General features: G+C 42.9%; 1 protein-coding gene across 2 annotated transcripts in view; it reads left to right on the plus strand.

Moving 5' to 3' along the window:
- YME1L1 (YME1 like 1 ATPase) overlaps window positions 1-15772 on the plus strand; it is a gene marked incomplete at its 5' end in the record, with an annotated part of 40509 nt that extends 24737 nt beyond the window's left edge. For both annotated transcript variants that reach the window (XM_080717041.1, XM_080717042.1), the window contains 11 exons: window positions 1764-1854; window positions 2823-2975; window positions 3497-3629; window positions 4439-4501; window positions 6021-6133; window positions 7386-7541; window positions 9635-9786; window positions 11026-11152; window positions 11244-11317; window positions 12520-12606; window positions 15537-15772. In XM_080717041.1, the coding sequence (XP_080573167.1) occupies window positions 1764-1854; window positions 2823-2975; window positions 3497-3629; window positions 4439-4501; window positions 6021-6133; window positions 7386-7541; window positions 9635-9786; window positions 11026-11152; window positions 11244-11317; window positions 12520-12606; window positions 15537-15680 (1293 nt within the window). In that variant the 3' untranslated portion in view covers window positions 15681-15772. The remainder of the gene's footprint in view (window positions 1-1763; window positions 1855-2822; window positions 2976-3496; window positions 3630-4438; window positions 4502-6020; window positions 6134-7385; window positions 7542-9634; window positions 9787-11025; window positions 11153-11243; window positions 11318-12519; window positions 12607-15536) is intronic.
- Window positions 15773-20517: the final 4745 nt, after the last annotated feature.

Here is a 20517-nt window from a genome sequence, read left to right on the forward strand (position 1 = left end):
CTGTCTCAGCCTCCCAAGTAAGATTGCAGGTATGTGCCACCACAGACCTTTTGGCCCAGCCAAAGTTTGGTTTGTTTGTTTGTTTGTTTGTTTGTTTGTTTGTTGCAGTACTAGCGTCTACCTCTGAACTATACCCCCAGCCTGGTTTTTTTATTTTTTATTTTGAAACATGGTCTCACTAAGTTGCAAAGGGCCTCACTAAGTAGCTGAGGCTGGCCATCAACTGCAGTCCTCCTGCCTCAGCCTCCTAAGTACTGGGATTACAAGCGTACGCCACCACACCCAGCTCCAAAGTTTTTTAAACATAAGTTTCATTGACATTTAACAAAATTCACATAAAAGTGTACAAATTATAAATTTTCATTGAGAGATCCCATCTCGAAAAACAGACTATTAATAGAGCCCAGTCTCCCTAAACCCTCTGTCTAGTTATTGTCTCCCTAATCCTAAGTATAACCATCGTCCCATCTGAATTTGTATATTTTTCTGTTTTTGAATCTACATAAATGTCATTGAAGCTGGGCATGATGGCGCAGGCTTGTAATCCTAGCTTTTGGGAGGCTGAGACAGGAGGATCATGGTTTGAGGCCAGCCTCAGCTACTTAGTGAGGCCCTCCGCAACTCAGTGAGACCCGGTTTCAAAATAAAGAATAAAAAATAGGGCTGGGGGTGTAGCTTGGAGGTAGAATGCCCTGGGTTCCATCCCTGGCAACACACACACACACACACACACACACACACACACACACACACACGCCGTGCATAGAGTGCCCATTCTGCATGCTGCTTCCCTCTAGCACGTGGTTGCGGGTCCAGCCCAGTCGTCTGCGGTTGTAGCTCATCTATCCTGACTGCATGGTATTCCATTAGACATAGAGTGCAGCGCTGTGTTTATTCCTATTTATAGGTGGATAGTTTGTTTCTGCCTAGTTTTTGGCCCAAGTAACATTGGTCTGGACATTTTGTACAGGTGACCTGGTGAACCTAGTTAACCATTTCTCTTGGGTCTAGAAGTCAGAGAGATTTGTTTTTAGCCATTAACCTCAAAGACATTTTAATAAAATGTTAACAATTTAATCAGAATAGCTTTGAAGGACTGTTCCAAACCTAAAACATTCCTGCGTGTGTCTGGGAGAGTCCTAGACCTGGGAGCCGATTGTGACCTAGCGCGGTAGGTTTTCTGTCGCTCCTCAGCCCGCAGATGTGCTCCATGTTTCTTATGCTTCTTTCTAGGTGCTTGCTTTTAACCCTGCCCAGTGTACTTGACACCTTCTCTCTCACTGAGGAAATGTAAGAAGTTCAAATGATCTGTGCTGGCGTAATAAGGAGACATTAGCCGGGCGGGGCGGCACACATCTGTAATTGAATACTTGGGAGGCTGAGACAGGAGGATCCCCGGTTTGAGGACAGCCTCAGCAAGTAGTGAGACTCAGGAACCTAGCAAGACCCTGTTTCAAGATAAAAATAAAGTAGGGCTGGGGGTGTTGCTCAAAGGTACAGTGATCCTGTGTTCAATCCCCAGGACCAAAATAATAAAAACAAAACACAAAATAAGAAGACTGTATAATTGGAAATAAGGGTCAGAGCAAACCTTTTTTGTGTGTTTTAGAGGAGATTTTTGTACACTTTATTTTACTCAAAGAGACGGCCAAGTTAATTCTATATCCAAATTACATGTGTGATTGATGATCTAAACAAATCTAATCTTGATACTACCGAATTTATCCATTACTTAAAATTATTTTACAAATTCTGTCGTTTAGGTGGAGGAAGCAAAACAAGAATTACAGGAGGTTGTTGAGTTCTTGAAAAATCCACAGAAATTTACTGTGCTCGGAGGCAAACTTCCAAAAGGTAAGGTACCGTCCCCCTCTACTGGGATCTGATGTAACATTCAGTACTGGTTGATAAGCTTATTAGATTTTAAGTGATGACATTCACACCTTCATTGCTATTTTAAAAGTAAGAGTTTATTGCAGACACCCAGTACCCAGTACTAGTCTTTTTTTTATAATTTAAAAATTAGGTAGAATTAGACACTTTAAGTTGCAAGAATAGCATGAAAGCCCCTCCGGCCCGCCCACCGCGGGGCCGCCGATTGCTTGTTTTGCTCTCTACTCACGAGGGTGTGACCATTGAGTAAACTAGACAGATCGCTCCCTTACTCCTAAGTATTTGAGCGTGCCCTAAGGATGTTCTCGTATATAACGCCACCGTAATTATTAACATCAGTCCATTGGTCATGAGTGCAGAGCTGTCATCACGCCCACAGCACACCCCAGCTGTAGCCTGTGTTCCCATAGTGCCCTCTCCAATGTCTCCCGCGCGTGCCCCAGGGTCGAGACCCAGCGAGGATCTCATGGAGCAGTTGGTTTTTTAAATTTTTGTTCATTTGTTTGTGTACTTTCTGGTACGGAGGGTTGAACCCAGGGGCATTGTACATCTGAGATGTACCCCAAGCCCGTCTTTATTTTGAAACAGGATCTCACTGAAGTTGCTGAGGCTGGCCCCAAACTTCCTCTCCCGTCTCAGCCTTCCAAGTACTGGGATTGCAAATGTGTGCCACTGTGCTTTCTAACTTACTTGTTATAAACTGATTTATACTCGTTTGCCTCAAGAGTCTATATTGTCTATTGTCGATAGGTAAATAACATTTCAGTTGTGCAGGAAAATTAGTTTTAGAGAAAACCTGAAGTAAATCATTAGCAGTGACTGATATGTTTCCGTGTCCAAAATATCGCTCATTGGTGTACCTGCAACCTGAAAATCATATAAATTAATAATAACTTCTTTGAATCACTCTCGTTTGCTTTTTCTTCTAGGAATTCTTTTAGTTGGACCACCAGGAACAGGAAAGACGCTTCTTGCCCGAGCTGTGGCGGGCGAAGCTGATGTTCCTTTTTATTACGCTTCTGGATCGGAGTTTGACGAGATGTTCGTGGGTGTGGGAGCCAGCCGTATAAGAAACCTTTTTAGTAGGTTTTGCTGTCGCTTTTATACATTGCTAAGTTTTTTAATTTTAGGGGGAAAGTGTTTCCCATGACCCTTTCTTTGCTGATTGCTCATGGTCGACAGTGTCAAGAAGCTGTGAGAGTGTTTTCGGATGGCACGTGTATGAGCTAAAATAGAGCCGTTCTCTGAGTAGTCAGTCATAACTAAGAGCTAGTGGAGGTGCTGGCTGAGGGTAAGGGCGGCCGAGAAGCTAAGGCCCCTATCTGATTCAGTTCTCTGGTGTGTAATGAAGGGTTATTGGCCTCACATCCACCCTATGTATTTGTGCAGGAGAGTGTTTGCCATTGTTTAGTTTTCTATCATTCTTCTTGTCACGGGCCTCCTACCCCAAAGCGACTATTCTTGGCTTAAAAAAAAGAGATCTCCTTCTGTGTCTTTGCTCCTTACGATTTTTTTTTTTTACAGTCTTATTGGTTTTAATATTTGCAGTGCTTTGAAAATGCTGGCTTCCTTCAGCTGATTGGAAACTTTTCTGTTTTCTTAGGGGAAGCGAAAGCAAATGCTCCTTGTGTTATATTTATCGATGAATTGGATTCTGTCGGTGGAAAGAGAATCGAGTCTCCGATGCATCCGTATTCGAGGCAGACTATAAATCAGCTTCTTGCGGAAATGGACGGGTAATTGAGGCTTCCTTTGTCTCTGGAATATGGGGATATATTAAAAATCAGGATTTATCCTGTTTTTGTATTACTTAAGATCACAGGTACCTCCCAGCATTTAGTATATTTAGACTTGAACTTAAGCAAATTGTTCCGTAAAGCATTTAGTAACATTCCGTGATATAAAAATGCCTAGGTACACAGGCACCAATGCAGTCTTCCGTGCATGAAGTCAGGTGAGAGTTTCCTCTTGCTGAGTATTTGATACATCAGCTTCTCTTTGAAATTTGTGATATGTACACAGATTTGTTGTCCTATATCTATGATAGGAAAGCAGTGATTGAGGCTGAGATTAGCAATCTGTTTAAAGAATTAAAGAGGTGGGCTAAGAGTATAGTTGATGGGTAAAGTGTTTTCAAGGCCCCGGGTCCAATCCACAGCAGTACTAAAATACAGTAAAAGTAGTAGAATAAAATATAGCACACTGGTTTCTACACAATTTATGTGTTTATACACACACAAATTTGTGTGTTATGGTATATTTAAACCTTAAATAAAAAAACAAAAAACCTTAGATCAGTGTTCATAATATAAAATGAAGTGATATTGCCTTGAAAGAAGATCCCGAAGTAAATAGGACATATTTGGAGCTAAGTAATTCTTCAAAAATGTACCAGGCACTTAGTGGCTTCTTATACCAGTCGGTTCACAGGGTCGTGGCTCATGACAGTCTTTGAGTACTAAGGCAGTGATAGGCATGTGTGACCACTGCTGTCTGTGTGCTGTGCTTCCGTTTTTAGTGAAAAGATCCTCTTTTTTCCCCCTAGTTTTAAACCCAATGAAGGAGTGATCATCATAGGAGCCACGAACTTCCCAGAGGCATTAGATAAGTGAGTATTTAAAGAGACTTGTGAAATACTGTTGTACGCTACAGCGTTATGCTAGGAAAGAGCCCACCACGAAGGATCGCATGGCTTGACTCCATTTATGGGAAGTATTTAGAATGAGCAGATCTACAGAGGCAAATTACTGGTTGCCGGGAGAATGGGGTGGGTGGCTGCAAATGGATATGGATTTCATTTTTTTGAGGGAAGAGAACTTTCTAAAATCAGACTGAGGTGATGTTTGCACAACCCCGAATATATTAAAAACCACTGGATTGTTTATTTTAAATTGTCTTAAATGAATTATATCTCAATAAAGCTATTAAAAGATTTTTTTCTTATATATTGCAAAAATTCTAGGTGGATAGTATTTTAAGAGTAAAATTAATGGCAGGGCATAGTGGTGCATGCCTGTAATCTCAGTACTTGACAGACTGAGACAGGAGGATCAAAGGTTCAAGGCCATCCTCAGCTATTTAGTGGGACCCTCAGCAATCTAGTGAGATCTTGTTTCAAAATAAAGTCAAGCTGGGCGTGGTGGCGCATGCTTGCATAATCCTCGTGCTTGGGAGGCTGAGACAGGAGGATCGCGCAGGTTCAAAGCCAGCCTCAGCTACTGAGTGAGGCTCTCAGCAACTTAGACCCAGTTTCCAAATAAATTATAAAATAGGTCTGGGAGTATAGCCTGGAGGTAGAAAAGCCCCTGGGTTCCACCCCCAGTACCACCACCAAAAAAACAAAACAAACAAAAAATAAAAAGTCAAGCCGGGCGTGGTGGCGCGCGCTTGTAATCCCAGCATTCGGGAGGCTGAGACCATAGGATCGCGATTCGCAGACAGCTTTCAGCTACTTAGGCCCTCCGCAACTCAGTGAGACCCGGTTTCAAAATAAAGAATAAAAAATTGGGCAGGGTGTGTAGCTTGGAGGTCAAATGCCCCTGTGTTCCATCCCCAGGCCCGCAAAATAAATAAAATAAAATAAAATAAATAAATAAATAAATAAATAAATAAATAAATAAAATTCAAAGCCAGACATGGTGATGCATACTTGTAATCCCAGTACTTGGGAGGCTGAAATAGTGAGGTCCTCCACAACTTAGTGAGACCCTGTTTTAAAATAAGAATTAAAAATAGGGCTGGGGGTGTAGCCCAGAGGTAGAATGCCCTGGGTTCAATTCCCAGTCCTGCAAAAAAAAGGGGGGGGGGTGTTATTTGTTCCTTGACTGACCAACTTTAATTTGTTTCTAAGAGTATATGCTACCCTAGTTGCACATATCTTTGTGAACCTTTATTCTACCTTATGGTTTCTTTTGTCTTTTTGACACTATCTTTCTAATTTGCCCAAGCAGGATTCAGACTCAAGACTGCCTGCCCTCCCACGTGGCTGGGATTACAGGCTTGTGCTGCCTTGCAGTGCTGCCTTCTGTTTTTTCTCATTATTACTTGATCATGTGTTCCATCACTGTGTTTTAGGGTAACCCACTTGTTAATATAAATATTCTTTTCGCTGTTTTTGTTCTTCTTAGTGCCTTAATACGTCCTGGCCGCTTTGACATGCAAGTTACAGTTCCAAGGCCGGATGTAAGAGGTCGAACAGAAATCTTGAAATGGTATCTCAATAAAATAAAGTTTGATAAATGTAAGTCTAACTTTATGAAGCAAAATGAATGAATGCAAAATGGTGCTATATCTGCTCACCCTCTTTGTGGTCCCTAATGTCTTTAAAGACCAGTTTATGTTTATTCCCATTTGGATGTCCTTTTAAAAGCCCATTCCTAGCCGGATGTGGTGGCTCACGCTTGTAATCCCAGCATTCGGGAGGCTGAGACAGGAGGATCGCGGTTCGCAGACAGCCTCAGCTACTTAGTGAGGCCCTTTGCAACTCACTGAGACCTGGTTTCAAAATAAAGAATAAAAAGTAGGGCAGGGGGTGTAGCTCGGAGGTCAGATGCTCCTGGGTTCCATCCCCAGTACTGCAAAAAAGATTAAAAATAAAATAAAACCCATTTATAAATGAGTGTGTATCTAAGAAATTTTGTTTTGAATCCTGATTCTAAGGTTTTGGGGGGTGATTCAGACGTGTATTTATATAGATAGCCTTCTAATACAAATATAAGATACAATATAATAGGAAGTTTCCAGAAACAGCAGCTCACGATGGGGTTACTTTGCGGCCCAACGGGAGGAGAGCAGAATGTGAGGTGGAGCCTGGGACGCCGTGGCCCTTCGGTTTAATTGAAGCTGTCAGAGCCGCAATATTCTCAGAGAGCTGACAGTTTAGAAAACTAGCTTTATCTCCTGCGATCAGGAGAGCTCTTCATACGCCCAGGGTATTTTAACGTGAAATTCCGGGAACAGGATGTTGTCCGAGTGTGACTTTTCAGTTTGAAGCTGGACTGCAAATACGGGTTCTATTTGAAGTTGCTCATTCACATTAGGCAACTGCATTTTATTATTTATTTATTTTTTGGTGGTACTGGGGTTCCTGGAAGCCCTTCTACCTCCGGGCTACACTCCCAGATCTATTTTATACTTTTTATTTGGAAACAGGGTCTCCTACGGCCGGATTCAAACCTTTGCGATCCTCTTGTCTTCGCCTCCCAACCGCAGGGATTACAAGCGTGCGCCACCACGCCCAGCTACATTTTATTTTTTTATTGTTTCTTTTGACAAAGTTAAATTTAGATTTTTTTTACTTGTCTTAGTTGCAGTTTTAATGATGCATCTTAGCCCTTTTCAAGACTTTTAGTAAATTAGCTTTGTTTTAAGATAAATGTTTTGTTATACTTTAGAATGATTGTGTTCTTTTTTTCCTTCAAAATGTGAGTTTTTTGAGGAGTGCTTTCTTTTTAGAACTGTATTGAACTTACAGTGTTTTCTTTTTTATAAAGCTGTTGATCCAGAAATCATAGCTCGAGGTACTGTTGGGTTTTCTGGAGCAGAGTTGGAGAATCTTGTAAACCAGGCTGCATTAAAGGCAGCCGTTGATGGAAAAGATATGGTCACTATGAAAGAGCTTGAGTTTTCCAAAGACAAAATTCTAATGGGTAAGTTTTACATTTCTTTTATTTTTTCTTCGTGTTTCACAATTTTCATTATGTTAGTGAAGAAATTCTTTTTGGAGAAATAAATGTCAATTCAGAACTACTGGGGGTTCCACAGAATAGAATTACTGCTCTGTTGAGTTTAATCTTATTCTAAAACTTGAGTGCCTAAGTATTTATGATTTGTAATAATTTCAGATTCCCTGTTTGAGAGTCAGTCATTTGCCAGTGAAATGTAACATTTTCATTACAATACTCATTTTGTCAGTGACTTAAAACTCAGTTTTATAGTGTGGCACATTTATTACTTTTTTTTTTTTTTTGAGGGTCTGGGGATGGAACCCAGGGGCATTCGACCTCCGAGCTACACCCCCTGCTATATTTTTTATTCTTCATTTTGAAACCGGGTCTCACTGAGTTGCAGAGGGCCTCACTAAGTAGCTGAGGCTGTCCACAAGATCCTCCAGTTGAGACCTCCTGAATGCTGGGATTACAAGTGTGAGCCACCACGCCCAGCTACATTTATTACTTTTGTCCTTTTCTTAGAAGATCTTTGTTTCTGACTGATAGAGAAAGGGTTGAAGAAAGAATGGTATGCCGGTGTGGTGGTGCACACTTCTAATCCCAGTACTTGGGAGGCTGAGACAGGATTGCAGGTTCAAGGCCAGCCTCAGCAACTTGTGAGGCCCTTTGCAACTTAATGAGATCTTGTTTCAAAATAAAAACAAAAAATTGGATTGGGGCTGGAGCTCATTGTACTCAATGCCCCTGGGTTCAATCCTCAGTACAATAAAAAAAGAAAGATAGGGCTGGGGGTATAATTCAGTTTTACGGTGCTTGCTGAGCATGCTTGAGGCTTTGTTTGGTCTATAACCATGAAAAAAGAAGGAAAGGAAAGAAGAAAGGAACGTAGGTAGGTAGGTAGCCTATAAGGTCATGAAATATATGCTTCGAAATCATAACGCAATTTGGCTTAACAATATTTTAGCTGGGCATAATCCTATTAGTGGGAGGGTGAGACAGCAGGATCATAGGCATGAGGCCGGCCTCAGCAACTTAGACTTTTTCAAAATAAAAAATATAACAGGGCTGGGGATATATCTCAAGTAAAATGTCTACTGCACCACAAAAATAAATAAATAGGAGGATTAAAGATGGTCACTTACAGCTGGGCGTGGTGGTGCACACTTGTAATTCCCGCACTTGGGAGGCTGAGACAGGAGGATCGCACAGGTTCAAAGTCAGCCTCATCTACTTAGGCTCTCAGCAACTTAGTGAAACCCTGTTTCCAAATAAAATAGAAAATAGGTCTGGGAGTATAGCCTGGAGGTAGAAATCCTCTGAATTCCACCCCCAGTACCACCAAAAAAAAAAAAAAAAGCCGGGCGTGGTGGCGCACGCTTGTAATCCACACGCTTGGGAGGCTGAGATAGGAGGATCCTCCAGGTTTGAAGCCAGCCTCAGCTGGCTTAGAGACCCTGTTTCCAAATAAAATATAAAATAGGTCTGGGAGTATAACCTGGAGGTAGAAGGCCCCTGGGTTCCATCCCCAGTACCACAAAAGAAAAAAAAAAGATGGTAGCTTACAGGAAGAAAATGTGTTTTGGTTGCTCTAAGACTTGGAACTCAACCAGCTGGAAGACTGCTTCTTGGCAGGCAAAGAAAAGCAGTCAGGACTCAGCAGAAGTCAGGAAATTTGGTGAGTTAGGTGCAGCACAGAGAGCCGAGAACTAGAGAGCTGCACACGCCGCACCTGCTGAGGGAGGGCAGAGGTGGCGCCATCTTGGTGAGCCCAGGCCAGCGGCTGGCTGCCAGGACCAGTGGCTCTCAGGAGCCAACTCCAGCAAAGCAGGAGCAGAATCTTGTTGAAATAACGACTGCAGAAAACCATCATCAAACGTAATCCCACTCTTCTGTCCACGCGCCACCTCAGCACCGGGATCCCTAGACTGCCCAGCCAAGCGCTGTGTGCGTGTATGGCACTGTCACTACATGATGATATGCGGCTGTAATGTACAGAGTGTCAAGAAATACACGAAAGACAAAAAGTAAGTACACCTTTCTAATGGAGTATTTTATTCAAACTTTTCTCTTAGGGCCAGAACGAAGAAGTGTAGAAATTGATAACAAAAACAAAACCATCACAGCCTACCATGAATCTGGCCATGCTATTATTGCATATTACACAAAAGATGCAATGCCTATCAACAAAGCCACCATCATGCCCCGAGGGCCAACCCTTGGACATGTAAGTTTCCTTCTTGCTTTCAAAGACAGCTTTCCAGAAACTTATGTAGGAAATTATTGATTAGTTACAAAGAAAATTAAGCTACTTTCTAAATTTTCTGATACTCGTACTTCCTGAACCATCTTGAGATTGTATAGACATTTGGAATTTTTCTTTTAGTAAAGAATATTTTGGGCCAGGCGTGGTGGCGCACGCTTGTAATCCCTGCGCTTGGGAGGCGGAGACAGGAGGATCGTGCAGGTTCGAAACCAGCCTTGCTGGCTTAAGAGACCCTGTTTCCAAATTAAAATATATAAAAAAAATGGGTCTGGGAGTGTAGCCCAGAGGTAGAAGGGTTTCCAGGAACACCAGTACCACCAAAAAAAAAAAGAATATTTTTGTAAAATATTTCAAATGTTGTATATTTACATTATGAAATTTAATTGAGGAATGACAGTAAACTCTTAATTGTTAAATATACTTCTGCTAGCCATAAATAAAAACCATGAGTTAATGACTGCTTTCATAGTTTTTTCTCAGATTTCTCTCATTTACTGCAAGTTTCAGTCTCATGTCTTTACAATATATGACATTTTGAACATGTTTCTGCAGCTGAGGATAAAACAGTATTGCATCATTATCTACCTGTGATAAAATATACTTTCTAAAATATTTTTCTTATTTTCTAAATTGCTGATTTTGCCAATTAATCATCTTATAACTCTCTTTATTAAATGTCTTTCAGGTTTTAAAAAATATTATATTAAATGATTTTAATAGTGAGAATTACATCACTTGCCTGGGCAACTAAGCAAGACTTTGAGAATTAAAAAGGGGGTTGGGGGTGTAGCTCAGTGGTATCAAATACCCTTGGGTTCAGTTCTCAGTGCACGCGTGCTGCTCACACACACAGAACCTGGACTAAGACTGTGTGGTGTGTAAATCATATAACTTAAAAATCATAATCATAAGCCAGGCATGGTGGTGCACACCTGTAACTGCAGGACTTGGGAGGCTGAAACAGGGAGGATCGCAGGTTTGAGGATAGCCTTAGCAAGTAGAGAGACTCAGCAATCTAGTGAGACCCTGTTTCAAACTAAAGTAGGGGGTATAGTTCAGAGGTAGAATGCCCCTGGGTTCAATCCCCAGTACCACAAAATAAATAGCAAATAAAAATCATAATCATAATAAATGCAACTACTTCACCACTCTCTGAATTTCTCTTTGGTAATCCCCCACCCCACCTCATCCCTTGTCTAGGTGTCACTGTTGCCTGAGAATGACAGATGGAACGAAACTAGGGCCCAGCTGCTGGCGCAGATGGACGTTAGTATGGGGGGGAGAGTGGCGGAAGAGCTGATATTTGGAACTGACCACATCACGACAGGTCGGTTTTAAATAACAGCTGTACTTCAGATGGGGTCTGAGGGTTGAAAGACACGTTTCAAAATGGACTTGTACGGATTTTTTTTTTTAAGGCGCTTCCAGTGATTTTGATAATGCAACAAAAATAGCCAAGAGGATGGTTACCAAGTTTGGAATGAGTGAAAAGGTAATCATTTTAATCCTTTTCATGTAGCAGATGGTGCACCAAGTATCTCTTTGAGAGATGGGATTACTAATTGGTAGCATGTGATTTCAGATACATTCGATAACTCAGACATTGCTCTTATAATACTCTGAGTTACAAAAATAGCTGTTCATGAGTTAACCAAGTGATAAAACAGAATATTTAGCCTTTTCTTTAACTTATGTATTTTTTCATCTATCTATTTATTTATGTGGTAATGTGGATTGAGTCTTGGGGCATTCTACTTCTACCTCCAAACACACACACACACACACACACACACACACACTCTCTCTCTCTCTCTCTCTCCCCCCCCCCTCTCTCTCTATATATATATATATATTTTTTTTTCCAAACAAAATATCACCAGGCTGATGAAAGTCTCACTACTTGCTGAGACTGTCCTCAAACAGGCACGCACCACCATGACCAGAATCTTCTTTTTTTTTTCTGTATCTCTGAGCTACATCATCAGTCCTTTTTTTTTTTTTTTTGGTGGTACTGGGGTTCCTGGAAGCCCTTCTACCTCCGGGCTACACTACACTTCCAGACCTATTTTTAATAGATTTTTATTTGGAAACAGGGTTTCCTAAGCGAGCGCATGCGGCTGGCTTCGAACCTTCACGATCCTCCTGTCTCTGCCTCCTAAGTGCTGGGATTACAAGCGTGCACCACCACGCCCGGCCATCAGTCCTTGTTTTTATTTTTTATTTTGAGATAGGCTCTCGCTAAGTTGCAGAGGCCTCGCTATTTAGGTGAGGCTGACTGTGAACCTGCGATCCTCTTGTCTCAGCCTCCCAAGCACTGGTGCAGGCGTGCGCCCCCGCCCCGCTCTTCAGCCTCTCGTGTGGCAGAGCGCTTCCTTCCTGCGCCTTTGCCGTGTAGTTCCCATTCCTGCTGTCACTGGCTCCTCGAAGCACTCCATGCCCTGACTTGTGGGATTTGAAACGGCTACTAGAGTTGCTAAGAAGATATCAGAACCAGACTTAGCATGACTTAATTTTCCTCTCTTGCTCCACTACTTGAGTTTGGTCTTTATAGTTTCAAAAGGTGAATGGAGTTTTATATGTATCTTCTTCCCCTAGGATGTTTGTTTCCTTATGTTTAGACTAGTTACCTTTTCTGTTAACTTCTTGACATTTGGAGGCTCTCTTGCTTAACTAATTTCTTCCCTTTGGTTTTAGCTTGGAGTTATGACCTATAATGATACAGGAAAACTGAGTCCTGAAACTCAGTCTGCCATTGAGCAAGAAATAAGGATCCTTCTAAGGGTAATGCTAATATTTGCATGCGCTTGTTTGTTTGTTTTTAATGTGTGGTAACTGAGAAGTGAACCCCTGCGGGTTCTACCTCTGAGCTACACTCTCAGCCCTATTTTATTTTTTGTTTTGAAACAGGGTCTCACTGAATTGCAGAGAATTTCACTAAGTTGCTACAGCTCGCCATGAATCTGTGGTCCTCCTGTCTCGGCCTCCCAAGTACTAGGATTACAGAAGTGTTCCCTAAGCCTGGCTTATTTCTTTTTTGTTTGTTTTTCTTTTTCTTTTTCTTTTTTTTCTTTTTTTTTTTTTTTTTAGAAATAATAGATAAGAATAGCAAATAAAAGTAGGTACACATTGAAGCATTCGTCTAAGTATATTGTTAAAAAGCCTCATTTTTTAATTGGGTCTTTATTTCATTTTGACCATTTGCTAAATGGAATCCAGTTTCACTTTAGCTGCAAAATTGTGTGAGATAGAATGGGGTATTGTTTACTGAATTTCTGTGTCTTGTTTTCCCACTGTGACACACGTTTATCCAGTTGTTTACTTTGTTCTGAGCAATGTTCAAGTGCTCAGAATACAGAAGTAACAATACAGGTACCTTTGACTGTAGTGCCCCATAAGATTAGGGTAAAGGAATCTGGACAGAAGAACTGGAGTGGGATCTGCTGACAGGTGCTGTGGTAGCGCAGTGTCATGATGCTGGTCTGAGGGCGGAGAAAATAGAAGACACGCTGCGTGTAGTGGCCTGTGCCTGTGACCCCAGTGCTTGGGGAGCTGAGACAGCAGGGTCCAGGTTCAAGATCAGCCTAGGCCACTTAAACCCTGTCTCAAAATAAAAATTAAAAGGGGCTAGGGGTACAGTTGGAGGAAGAGTGGCCCTGCCTTCAGTCCCTACTACCAAAGAGATTAAAAAAAGTAAATAGGAAGAAAGAAAGTATAAATGAAGAGCTGACCGTGGTGGCGCACTTGTGATTCCAGGCCCTCGGGACCCGGCCCGGGACTTGAAAGACAGAGCGCAGCCTGGGCAGTTTAATAATACCCGTCTCAAAATAGCGAGGGATGGGGATGCGCTCAGTGAGGAGGTTCAGGCAGCCTCTGTGTAGAACAGTAGACTCCGTATGTCTTCGGATGCCTTAGATGGGAGAGCAGCCAAAGCTGTTTTCTACATCACTCCCTCATGGGACTGTGTAATTATGCCACTCGCTGAAGAGAGTGGGGCTGAACCTGGACTGAGACCGGGTGGTGGTATGTAGATCGTGAGTTCATTTTTATACATGCTGAATTCGAAGCATCGTAGTGACGATGACCAGTTGGAAGTAGGTGAGTGGGCCTGGGGCCTAATGGAACGGCTGGCTGGGTGTGCGGCTTGGTCGTTGAAGGCGTCCATTTCTGAAGGCTGAGCTGAGCCAGAGTCTTCAGTAAATGAATAATGGTATTAGGAATGTAACCTAACAAATAAGTTAGATTGCACATTGAAGGGGAGTGGAATACTACTTTCTATGAGAAAATAGATTAATATTAATCTGGGCTGGGCATGATGGCTCATGTATGTGATCCCAGTACTTGGGAGGCTGAGATAGGAGGGTTTTAAGTTTGAGGTTAGCCTGGGCAATTTAGCCAGACCCTGTTTAAAAATAAAAGAAAGAGGACTGGGGGTCCTCAGTGGTAGAGTGCACTGGTTCAGTCCCCAGTGCTGCAGAACAGAAACTTGAGAGGGCTTAGAGAAGGTAGTATAGAACTTGAGTGAGCCAGGCTTGGGTTAACTTAGGGGTAGAAAGAATGTGTTAGAATGGTTATGGCAGAGTGAATCACCCTCCTGGAAAGGCAGAGACTATTCTGGAACACTTCATAAACTCTGTGTACTACTCGCGCTCCTGTGCAGTCTTCTGTACTCTGGAGCTGAGCTTTTAAACTAGCTAAGTGGTGCCGGGCGTGGTGGCGCACGCTTGTAATCCCCGCGCTTGGGAGGCAGAGACAGGAGGATTGCGCAGGTTCGAAGCCAGCCATGCGCGCTGGCTTAGGAGACCCTGTTTCCAAATATAAAAATGTAAAAATAGGTCTGGGAGTGTAGCCCGGAAGTAGAAGGGCTTCCAGGAACCCCAGTAGCACCAAAAAAAAAAAAAAAAACCTAGCTAAGTGGTGTGTTGACTTGGTGGGGCTGGACATTGAGCCAGCCCCAGCCCTGTTATTTCACATTTGAAGCAGATTTGCCACCCTCTGGCCTTGACGCTGAAGTCTTCCATGCAGCCTTCTTAGTACTAGGCTCAAAGGCATGCACCATAGCACCCAGCTTTTGTTTTTGTGTTTTTGTTTTTGTGGTATTGGGATTGAGCCCAAGGGAATTCTAACTCTGAGCTACCTCTAGCTCTTTTTTTTTTTTTTTTTTCCTTGAAAAGGTCTCACTAAAGTACTGGGATTATAGGTGGATTTTTGTTTCTTTTTTTGCTTTACCAGGAATTGAGGGCGTTCTCCCTGTGAACTATACCCCTAGTCCTATTTTGATTCTCTATTTTGAAACAGGGCCTCACTAAGTTGTGGAGGGCCTCACTGTAGTTGAGGCTGGCCGCAAACCTGTGATAATGCCTAGCTTTTTTTTTTTTAATTGTTTTATAAGCATAAATTAACAGGTTTTTTTTTCTTCTTTGTGGTACTGGGATTGAGCCAAGGGCATTCAACCTCCAACCTGTACCCTCAGCCCTGTTTTTTATTCTTTATTTTGAAATAAGGTGTCACTAAGTTGCAGAGGGCCCCACTTAGTATCTGAGACTATCTTTGAAACTCCATCCGCCTGTCTCAGCCTCCCAAGTACTGGATTTCAAGCATGCGCCACCACACCTGGCCCAACCGATGTTCTTAAGCTACAAAAAGTTGTTCTCATTGTCTGTGGTTTTGCTTTCCCTGCGTTTCTGCTTCTTCTTATCCATTTTCTATTTCAGGAGTCATATGAACGAGCAAAACATATCTTGAAAACTCATGCAAAAGAGCATAAGAATCTAGCAGAAGCTTTATTGACCTATGAAACTCTGGACGCCAAAGAGATTCAGATTGTTCTGGAGGGGAAGAAGTTGGAAGCGAGATGAGCGCTGGGTGTGCAGCGCCGCTGGCTCGATTGCACGAGTCTGGGTCCCTTTGCTGTAGTCTCCTGCAAGGCTTTCCCTCGCTCTTGACTGACTTGGCATCACTCGAGGGTGGGGACACCGTCTTTTGTCACACCTATCCAACTTTGGTTATTCATGATGTCATCTACTGCAAGTAGCAACCCCATAGCAAATATATTTTAAAAAATAAAGAACCATCAGGATTGAAAACAGCTTGAGAAATGTCAATCAGTTATTATGTTGAAAGAAAGCCAAAGTTTTCTGGCTGATTACACTACCCAATAGAAATAAAAATTGTGCCTTTAGCTCCTGGTAAGTATTTTTAATTTGCAAGGTGAAATTATTGAAGGCTTACTATTATCTCTTGATAGTTACATTTCTTTTTGATAAATAATGCTGTGTGTTTTTGGCAGAGCATATATCTATATAAATTAATGGAAACGTGAAGATGCATTTAATTTGCTCTGGGCCATATATAAAATGGGTTTTTAGAAAAATTTTAAAGCAGGGAATTGTAAACAAAGATATCAAAATTTAAATGGTTATAACCTTTTAAAAATGCAACATGCATTTTCATGTTCCTTTTTTAACACTGTCACTCTAATGACACTTATTTCAGAACAGTAAATAAGCAAGTAACAAATGTCATTCTGAATAACTGCATAATTGTACTTAATCTCAAAAGCTCAGTCCCCTTCAAAGTGAATATTTCCGTTGTGCTGGGTTAAAAATGGAAGATTGTTTACTTTTCATTGAGGTTTTGTGCATATGTTCTTACAGAATTTACAATCAGATTTCTATTTAACCTGCTAGAAAATATTTTGGAGTACATTGTATTGGTTTATAGCCAAATTATATTCTTGAGTAAATTTATTAAAATTACCTACAGTTTCTAATAACTTGAACTGTATATGGTTTCCATTGAAGAAGATGGTTATAGTTAAAGGAGTTTGTTATATTCCTAATGCTTTTTTTTTTTTTTTTTGGTGATTTTAGATTTTGATGCACTTTCAAACTGAGAATTATTGCCAGAAAAATACAAGGAACTACTACATACCCTTGATCTAAATTTGCCAATTGCTTGAATTTTCCCTTTTATTGCCCATAGGGACATGTATTTGCATTTTCCCTGTCTTTCTGTCCTATCTTTCTCTGACTTAATTTTTTTTTACAAATTATTAAGATAATTTACACACTATAAAACTCATGTATCATAAACATACAAATATTTTTTTTGGCTTGTAATCATTTCCAGTTAGGTTTTATAATATTTTTGTTACCCTCCAAAGTCCTATCATGTCAATTTGTGAGGAGCTTGGCTTTTGTTTTTGTTTGGTTGGGGTTTTTTTTTTTTTTTTTTTTTTTGTGGCACAGGAGCTTGAAACCAGGGGCTTTCTATCTCTGAGCCTCACCTCCAACCCTATTTTATTTTTTATTTTGAAACAGGGTCTTAAGTTGACAAGGCCTCATGAGGTTGCTGAGGCTGGCTTCAAACCTGCGATCCCCTTGTCTCTGTATGCCAAGTACTGGGATCACGCCCAGCTTGTGGGTAACTTTTTTTTTTTTTTTTTTTTTTGGTACTGGGGATGGAACCTGGGGACATTCTACCTCCCAGTGACACACTCAGCCCTATTTTTTTTTTTTAATTCTTTATTTTGAAACAGGGTCTCACTGAGTTGCAGAGGGCCTCACTAAGCATCTGGGGCATGAATCTGCACAATCCTTCTGTCTCCGCCTCCCGAGTGCTGGGATTACAAGCGTGTGCCACCACGCCCGGCGTTGTGGGTAACTTTCTAAGAAACTGGTGAGCTGCTTTCAAGTGCCCGTCCAGTTCCACCCTTTAGCCGGCAGTGTGTGAGGATGACAGTGCTTCCCCGCCCGTCACAGGAGTTCTAGTCAGCTCTTTGGTTTGGGCTGTTCCCGTGGCTGTGGACTTGTAACCTCACACACTGAGGCCCAGTCCAGTCTTTGTGAGTGATCTGCATCTCCTTGGTGACAGCTGTTGAGTTTGTTCTGTACTTCCTGGCCCGGAACTTTAAATAGGAGCCCAAATATGGTGGTTTGCAGAATCTAAGCAAATGGGAGAAGAAACACTTCTGCCAGGGCGCTCACCTGACACCACCGTAGCCTAGCCGACGACCTCGAGGTCTGGCTTGCTGTCTCCCTGCAGAAAAGTCTCTCTCCAGTTCTTCCTTTTTCTTTTTCTTTTCCCGTGTGTGGGTGTGTGGTGCTGGGGGTTAGAGTCAGGGACATTCAACCTCTGTCCTACACTACCAGCTCTATTTTTTATTTTGAAATAGGGACTTGCTGAGTTGCTGAAAGCCTCACTAAGTTGCTAGGATCTGTGATCCACCTGTCTCAGCCTCCCAAGTACTGGGATTACAGGTCTGTGCCACTGCACCCAACTCCGCTCTCCAATTCTTAATAGTACTGGACAAATCTTTCCCTCCCTCTCAGATGACTCCCTCCCCTAGCTGCGGCAACCATAGTGTCCTGAGCTCTCATTAGACATTTCCAGAAATAGAGTCCCGGCATGCAACAAAGACAACCTACTCAAAGCCAACTCTGAGGAGCTGGGTGTGGTGGTGCACACCTGTCATCCTGGTACCTGGGAGGCTGAGACAGGAAGATGATTGGTTTTAGGCCAGTGTGCAGTTATTTAGTGAGACTTGTTTCAACATAAAAAAACCAAGCCAGGTGTGGTGGCACAGGCTCGTAATCCCAGTACTTGGGAGGCTAATCGCAGGTTTGCTGCCCGCCTCAGCTAATTAATGAGACCCTGTTTCAAAATAATACAATAGGGCTGGTGTGTAGCTTGGAGATAGAATGCCCCTGATTTCAGTCCTCAGTGACACACGGAGGAAAGACTGTGTATAAGTGTGTGATTCCGCCTGCCTTCTTCAGGCTTTCAATGAAAAGTGAAACAAGCTGGGAGAGGCCCTGCTTGCCCTTCGTTGGCACTTTCCCCGATTGCCTCATTTCTCTGCTCGGCGTAACTCTGTTCTTAGATATATGCATTTTCCACACAACATAGTCCCTAAGCACATGTCAATCACTGAGCATTCAGAGAAACGGCACCTTCGATTGCTGGAGGAAGCACTGACGTGCTTACCGGAGGGCATCTTTATCTTCACTTTCTAAAGATTTTCACAGGAAATGCTGATTATATACAATTTTCCCTTTGCGAGTGATGGCTGTAGATGAAGGGTCAGCAGTATCTTTCTGCAGAGCGCCAGAATGTAGACATTTCAGGCTTCTTTTCTTTCGCAATACTGGGGATTGGCCAGGGGTGCTCTACCTTTGAGCTGCAGTCCTAGCCCTTCTTACTTTTCATTTTGAAACAAGGCCTTGCTCAGTTGCGGCGGGCCTCACTAAGTTGCTGAGGCTAGCCTTGAATCTGCCAGCCTCCTGCTCAGCCTCCCACATCCTATGATCACACTGGGCAGGCTTCGTAGATCCTGTTGCAATTCCTCAGCTCTACCATGGTGGCAGGGAATCAGCTGTAGCCAGTACATAAACAAATGATCATGGCTGTGTTGTAAGAAGACTAAAAGTAGATGGTGGTGGGCATTCCCCGTGTATATCATCCGGGGAAGTGGGGAGCGGGTAGGAGCCGGGGAAGCCCACCAAGTGCCGTGCCCAAGTGCCGCCATCACTGAGCTGCGTCATGATGCAAGACCAGTGCACCAACGTGTGTGAGGGAAAGCAGACAGCCAGATTTGGCCCCCAGCCGCTACATCCTGCTTTAGTAAGGTCTTACATGATTGGTCACACGCGCTTAGGTCCCCTCACACACTTTCACCTCACAGGGACAAATGGTCCTCAGGCAGGCAGCAGTCTACATCCACGTCACCGGAAAGGATTTTCTGGAAGCAACAAATTCAGCACGGCTGGCCCCGCTTGCTGTGAAGTTAGAGGGCAGAGCTATCGTGAGGCTTTCTTCCCACATCCGGGGCCTGATCTCTTACTCTGGCCCTGAGCACAGTGGGGACAGGGAGTGGGGCAGTAGGCGAGGAGCCCCTCTGGAAGACCTTCCTAAGTGATGGTGTCGTCTCACTGGGCTGAGGGGCAGACTGGCTCAGATTTCGCAGTTACGGCGGGGCGGGAGTGTGGCTCGGGAGAACGCCCACCTAGCTTCTGAAGGCCCTGCATTGATGCCCGCACCACCGTGGACAGGGTACAGTTGTTTGCTGTTTCCGAGGCCACGGTCCCCGCTCATTGTCTCTGGAGGCAGATGGGAGCTGTAGGAGGATCAGTCTCCATCCTCACTTTCCATCCGTGGTGAGCCCCAGAGGTCAGGACAGGGTGAGAATATGGCCCTCTGGTTACACCTGCAGATTTGGGGGGTTGGTTAAGCTATTTGTGGGTATCTCTTGGGAATGCCAGTGGTGTGTTATATGATAACATAAATAAGATCCTTACCTCTAGGGAAAGTCATACAATGCCTATGTGGAATGTGTGTGTGTTGTTCTAGGGATTGAACCCAGGATGTTCTACCTCCAAGCTACACCCCCAGCTCTTTTCATTTTTATTTAGAAACAGAGTTTCTCTAAGAGGCTAAGGCTCTCACTAAATTGCTAAGGCTGGCCTCAAACCTGTGATGCTTCCGTCATAGCCTTAGGAATTACAAGCATGTGCCGTCACATCTGGCTGTGCCTACAACTCTTTTTCTTTTTTTCTTTTTTTTTTTGGCATTAATGCGGATGGAACCCAGGGGCATTCTGCCTCCAAGCTGCACTCCCAGCCCTGTTTTTCATTCTTTATTTTGAAACGGGGTCTCACTAAGTTACCGAGAGCCTCACTAAGTAGCTGAGGCTGT

The sequence above is a fragment of the Muscardinus avellanarius genome (genome assembly GCF_963383645.1).
Source record: "Muscardinus avellanarius genome assembly, chromosome: 20".
Classification (NCBI taxonomy): Eukaryota; Metazoa; Chordata; class Mammalia; order Rodentia; family Gliridae; genus Muscardinus; species Muscardinus avellanarius.